Below are 6,297 nucleotides of genomic sequence, written 5' to 3' on the forward strand. Positions count from 1 at the left end.
GATCATGATCTCAGGGTTGTGAGACTGAGTCCTGGGTCAGGCTCTATGCTCATGGGGGAAGTCTGTTTGAGATTCTCTCTCCAGCTCCCTCTGCCTTTCCCACTCATGCTCTCTCTCAAAATATAAATGAATAAATGAATGAATGAATGAATGAATAAAAAAATAAATAAATAACTCTTAAAAAAAGAGATAAATGCAATGATACCAGTACGCCAATCCATGACAACAAAGAACAGGTTCCCCTCGGCAAGAATGGGGCCAGGAACACTATATGTGCCAATGAACCTCATGTCAGAGAAGATGCAAAGCCCCTTTTCATTAGCCAGAACTCTTAAAGGCATATTGGTCATAAAGCTGAGAAGAATGTTTAGGAAGACGTTTGTAGACTGAAATGGTTCTCTATAGGAAAGATATAATAATTTCCTTTGTTATTGAAACAACTCAAAATGTATGCCCCATCACCAGGATTATTTCTATTTTTAGAAAGATGTAACTAAAAATGTCCTTGACCTGAAATCAAAGGACCTGCTTCTGTCAATTATTTGCTGTATGGTCAAGCATTTCCTGCTCTCTAAGTGAGAATGAAAATGGAATGATAATCTTGGCTCTGCCTGATTTGTGGGACAATTGTGATGACTGAATGAGATAATAAATATATTGAAGCTACAATTTACTTTTGGGCGTCATATCTACGTATACATATATATATATACACATATATATGTATATATACATATACATATACTTAAAGTAAAACTTCAAGAAGGACTTCATAAAGGAAGTGCTGTAATAACACACACACACGTACACACACACACACACACACAGACAGGAAAAACGACATGAACATACAAACATTGGATGCAGGATGACACAGATTTTATTAGGAAAGAACGGAAGGAAGAAAGTTCAAAGCCATTGCAAAGGGCTTAGTAACCTGGCAGGACTTACTAACTATAATGCATCTATCTAAAAAGATGATCAGTACTGATCACTGCGGAGAGCTAACTATGCACTCATAAGAATGTGTTTCTATGCCGTAGAAGTGAAAGGTGATGATCACTTTTCGGAGACTGAGAGTGTGAATCAGTGGATGTTGACCAGCATCTGGGGTTGACCAAATGTTGTGGCTCAGCAATTGCTACAGTAAGCCAGAGACACTAGAATACAATCAAATTGAAGTAGATTGCATTCCCTCCATAGACTCATAAGCATTGCTGAGAAAGATGACAGGGGCAGTGTAAGCATGTGTTCCCAGGAAAGCCGAGGGAGCAACTTCTTGTAAGACAGGAACTTTGGCAAAATGGCGTAGGATATATATTCCGGTGAGTGCTGAGTCTATAGCAAGTTGCTCAGCAGCAGCAAGGCTGGCAGCAGCTGGATCCACAGCCCTGGGCTAGGCACCCGGGCAGGCAGCAGCAGGTGGGCTGGTAGCAGGTTCTCCTGCAGATAACGGGGGTGCAGCAAGCTGGCTGGGAGCAGGGAGTGCAGCAGCAACTGGGGTGGCAGCAAGGCTGGCAGCAGCTGGACACACAGCATGTGGGCTTGCAGCAGGTGGTCCTACAGCAGGTGGTTTGACAGCAAGTTGGGCGGCAGCAGCAAGGCTGGCAGCAGCTGGACCCGCAGCCACTGGACCCACAGCAGCTGGGCTGGCAGCAGCTGGACACACAGCATGCGGGCTTGCAGCAGGTGGTCCTACAGCAGGTGGTCTGACAGCACGTTGGGCGGCAGCAGCAAGGCTGGCAGCAGCTGGACACACAGCATGCGGGCTTGCAGCACGTGGTCCTACAGCAGGTGGTCTGACAGCACGTTGGGCGGCAGCAGCAAGGCTGGCAGCAGCTGGACACACAGCATGCGGGCTTGCAGCACGTGGTCCTACAGCAGGTGGTCTGACAGCACGTTGGGCGGCAGCAGCAAGGCTGGCAGCAGCTGGACCCGCAGCCGCTGGACCCACAGCAGCTGGGTTGGCAGCAGCTGGACACAGAGCATGCGGGCTTGCAGCACGTGGTCCTGCAGCAGGTGGTGTGACAGCACGTTGGGCGGCAGCAGCAAGGCTCGCAGCAGCTGGATCCACAGCAGCTGGGTTCGCAGCAGGTGGTCCTGCAGCACGTGGGCTGGCAGCACGGGGAGCAGCACGATTCACTCATGGTGTCGCAGGTGGAGGCGTGGGCTTCTGTTCTGAGGTGACGTTCTCAGATTCTGACTGATGCCTCCTTCCATTCTGGGGCTTTTATACACTGGACCCCCTCACCCCCAACGTATGGACCAATGGGCAGGACTTCCCTTGTTTATACCGTTTTCCATAGTCACTGGCGGCTGGTAGAAGAGGAAGTTCCCTAAGTGTTAGGAATCCCTAGAGAATGGGTGCTTAACATGTTTTAATTGAGAGTAACTCATAGGAAGATTGTCAGAGGGAAGCAAGGTGGTCACGTTAGCAGCCTCGTTCTTGCTTCCGGGGCCGTGGGATCACGTGATGCAGTTCCTGGGAAGTGGTTGGTGAGTCAGTTTCGTGCTCCTTGCCCAGCATTGGTAGTTTGGCTGCATGCAGACTGGGAGTATCCCTGAGGTGAAGGGAGCTTGATGGTTATATGTTCATAGTGATGAATTGCAATCATGCTGGAGCCCGAGTCTGTTTCCCCAAAGTGCCTCATTCCAGAGGCCCGCAGGCATCTGTCTCTTGGAGCACCCTACCTCGTTTGCATAGGGCAGTGCATTCAAAGAAACTTGGGTGGAGGACATCTGGCATCATGTCTTCCATATGTCAAGGCCGAATCGAGCAGGTGGATAGAAACAGGACTAAACCAGCATCCATGATCATACTTCCTCAGTGACCAGCAGTCCTGCTCTGATTTACCCAGAAATGAGTGTTTTCCCAGGCTGTGGGTATAAGCGGGGCATTTTGGGGTGAGTCGGTGACCCTAGTCCTAACCTTGTTAACCAGCAGAGTGAGATATTTAATGGCACTGACTCCACAGTTACTGTTTTCTCTTCCTCCCTCCCCCCGTGCCATCCCTTCTCCTCCTCTTTTCCCTCGTCTTTCTCCTCTGTCTTCCTTTAACACAAATTGTGCCCGCCTGCCTGCCTGCCATCGTGAAGGAGAAAATGTGGGGTCTGAGTGGAGAAAATCGTGGACTGTAGATGATGCCTTACACACGCCAGCCATAGAACTCAGATCTTCCTGTGTTCAGGACAATTTCTATGCAGCAGCAGATCCGCATCTCTATGCCTCGGGGCTGGCTGTTTTCATGCAACAGCAGGATGTCATGTTGCCTGGGTGTGTGCCGCACTGACAGAAACGCTCAACCAATGCTTCTGCAGAGTTGGTTTATGTGACTACAGGGCTGTCCTTGCTCCTGAAATAGGAGAATCCTGACATGGCTCTTTCTTTCTTTCTTTTTTTTTTTTTTCTGATATATTTCTCAGGATTGAGCCAGTTGAAAACTGTGACGCTGGCCTCCATCCTGTATCACTTCCCCACCTTCCAACCAGTGGGATCTGCCCTCCCTCCCGCAAGAAACCACATGCCTGAATGCTGTTCTTCAGAGTAGCTTCTGGGAAAAACCAAACTCTGACATTACCTATCTCTGTCCTGATTTCCTCACTTCTACCATGGGAACCTTAGGATGTACTTTAAGAATTCCTTCAAGGATTAGGAGGGAGGAGTTAAGTGGCAGAGAAGGAGGGGGCCATGGGCTTTCCTGATCCCTCCAACACAGCTCTGTTGAGGTCAGGTCACTTGGAACACCCAGGAAATTGATAGGAATGTGGGAAGAAGGACCTGTGTGGTTGGGGGCACATGGCCCTGCAGGTATGAGGTGTGTTTAAGTGAATTGGGGGAGAGGAAAACTGTTGTGCCACGGAGGGGAGGGGGGCCGTTTCTGTGGGGAGAGGAAAGGTAGACAAATAGAGAGAGGTTGAGAGAGTCGTGTGTTGGGTGCACACAAGAGGAAAAGTCCCTGGGGCACGTGTGTGGCTCAGTTTGTTCAGAGTCTGAATTTGGCTCAGGTTATGTCTCTGGGGTCTGGGGCTGAGGCCAGCATCAGGCTCCCTCAGTGTTTGCTCTATGGGGAGTCTGCTATTGCCCTCCTCTCCCTCTGTCCCTTCTTCTTTCTTCTTTTACTCTCTGTCAAATAAATAAATAGGATTTAACTATAAAAAATGATGTAATCTTAGTGGACTCTCAACTTTCGGAACCAAGTTTTCTTTGTGTCACAGTGTTTTTCAGTTGTGCATCTCATTCTCCGATGTTATGGGAGTCTACTTTTGGATCTTTGTCATATCCTTTTGGGGAAAAGGAAGGCACCAGCTGTAGAGGCCTAAAGTGTTGTCGGGATCTCCCGAGTCTCAGTGGGCTTGGTCCCCTTCTGCAATACATGTGAAAGAGGCTATATTGCCTCTCTAAGGACAAATGATCCTGCAGGTGGTAGCTAGTAGCCTGTCTCTCACTGGTGATGAGATGTATACACAGGGTAGATAACCTGGTGATGCTTTTTCAGCTGCTACTCACAGATTTCACACACTGTGCAGGAATGCGACTGCTTTTCTGGCACTGAGGGAGCTAGATACAGCCTGGTAGGGAGCTCTTCTTCAGTGGAGGCAGTGGATCTATGCAGAGGAGATGTGAAGATTTGAATCCCCGCCACGTGCCAAAGAGAAAATGTAGGAGGCTGATGGTCCTTGGTTTTCTGTGAGGGCTTCCTGAACAGCAGGGGATATGAGACACCCTGTCTAATGACAACAGAGTGGGGTGATCCCATATTCCCCTCACCACCAACAGGGTCAGACTTCAAAGAACAATGCAGTGGGCCCCAATGGAGGTAGCAGCTGCTTACTTCAAAGCCTGTCCTCATGCCCCGTGCTTCGCAAGTGCATATTCCCTGGTTAGCACTGATTGAGCCAGTACAATGGGCCTCTCCCTCAAACAGCAGCACAGATAGCACCCCACTTGCGCCAAGCCTACTGATCATACAGTGCTTCAAAGCATCATGTTCAGTTCTGTTGGAAATACCATCAGATGTTTGTTTTCTTTTCCTTCTTCTTTTTTTCCCCTTTAGAATCAGGCTTATAATTATTTGTTTGTTTCATTCCTTTTTCCATTTTCCTTCCAATAAAGCTTTTGTTTTTACTTTTTTTTTCTTTGAAATCAGGCTTATAGTCTTTGGGTTTTTTATCTTACCTTTTCCTTTTCTGTATCTTTTTTTGATCAGACGTTTTCTTTTCTTATTTCTTTTTTCTTAGGCTTATTTTAACAAATCAAAGCATACCTAGTTAAAGGCCCAAACTATCCCCACTGCAAGCAAGGAGGAACTCTGCAGAGGACAACTCGTGGGAAATAAGACCCAAAATGCAACAGCAAAGTGCAAAGAGTATATACCAAAAGCATTTGCTGAAGTGCCAGGCCCTGGAAAGTATATGACCCCTTTTTAATATAGTATTACTCTCTGGTGCAGAAAATATAACAAGCTTCCATAATATGCAAAAGACAGAAACTTAGCCAAAATGACAAGATGGAAGAACTCTCCTCAAAAGAAAGTTAAAGAAGAAATCAGAGGCAGGGAACTTGCTCAAAACAGATATAAGCAATATATCTGAATAAGAATTTAGAACAGCAGCCATAAGAATATTAGATGTGCTTGAAAAAAGAGCACAGAAGACACCAGGGATTTCTCTGTTTTCTCTGGAAGCCCCTGCTACAGAGATAAAGGACCTAAAAATAGGCTGAAATTAAAAAATGCTATAACTGAGATGCAAAAACAACTGGATATAATCACGAGGACTGAAGAAGCAGAGAATAGGTGATATAGAAGATAAAATTATGGAAAATAATAAAGCTGAGAAGAGGGAAAGGAAACTATTATATCATGAAGGTAGACTTAGGGAACTCAGCAATTCCATAAACAAACAAAAAACTTGTATCATAGAAGTCCTAGAAGAAGAGGAGGAAAAAGGGGCCGAAGGTATATTTGAACAAATTATAGCTGAGGATTTCCCTAATCTGAGTAAGAAAATAGGCATTCAAGTCCAAGATGCATAAATAACTCCCCTCAAAATCAACAAAAACAGGTCAACACCATAATATATTATAGTAAAACTTGCAAAACACAAAGATAGGGAATTCAGAAAGCCACTAGGGACAAAAGGTCCTTAACTTACAAGAATAGACACATAAAGTTAGCAGCTGACACGTCCACTGAGACCTGGCAGGCCATAAAGGAGTGGATGGAAGTATTCAAAGTGCTAAATGGGAACAATATGCAGCCAAGAATACTTTATCCAGCAAAGCTGTCATTCAAAATA

General features: G+C 46.3%; 1 protein-coding gene across 1 annotated transcript; it reads right to left on the reverse strand.

Annotated features, from left to right (window-relative positions):
- Positions 1 to 862: 862 nt before the first annotated feature.
- LOC125755726 (keratin-associated protein 4-12-like) lies at positions 863 to 2,698 on the reverse strand. The gene has a single exon (XM_049114048.1). The coding sequence runs from the start codon at positions 2,145 to 2,147 to the stop codon at positions 1,353 to 1,355; it is 795 nt and encodes a 264-aa protein (XP_048970005.1). The 5' UTR covers positions 2,148 to 2,698; the 3' UTR covers positions 863 to 1,352.
- Between the last annotated feature and the right edge of the window lie 3,599 nt (positions 2,699 to 6,297).

The sequence above is a fragment of the Canis lupus genome, chromosome 9, assembly GCF_003254725.2.
Source record: "Canis lupus dingo isolate Sandy chromosome 9, ASM325472v2, whole genome shotgun sequence".
In the NCBI taxonomy this organism is placed as follows: Eukaryota; Metazoa; Chordata; class Mammalia; order Carnivora; family Canidae; genus Canis; species Canis lupus.

Bases quoted from the DNA above. Each gene is read 5' to 3' on its own strand.
- LOC125755726 (XM_049114048.1), bottom strand. From the start codon at position 2,147: ATGAGTGAATCGTGCTGCTCCCCGTGCTGCCAGCCCACGTGCTGCAGG.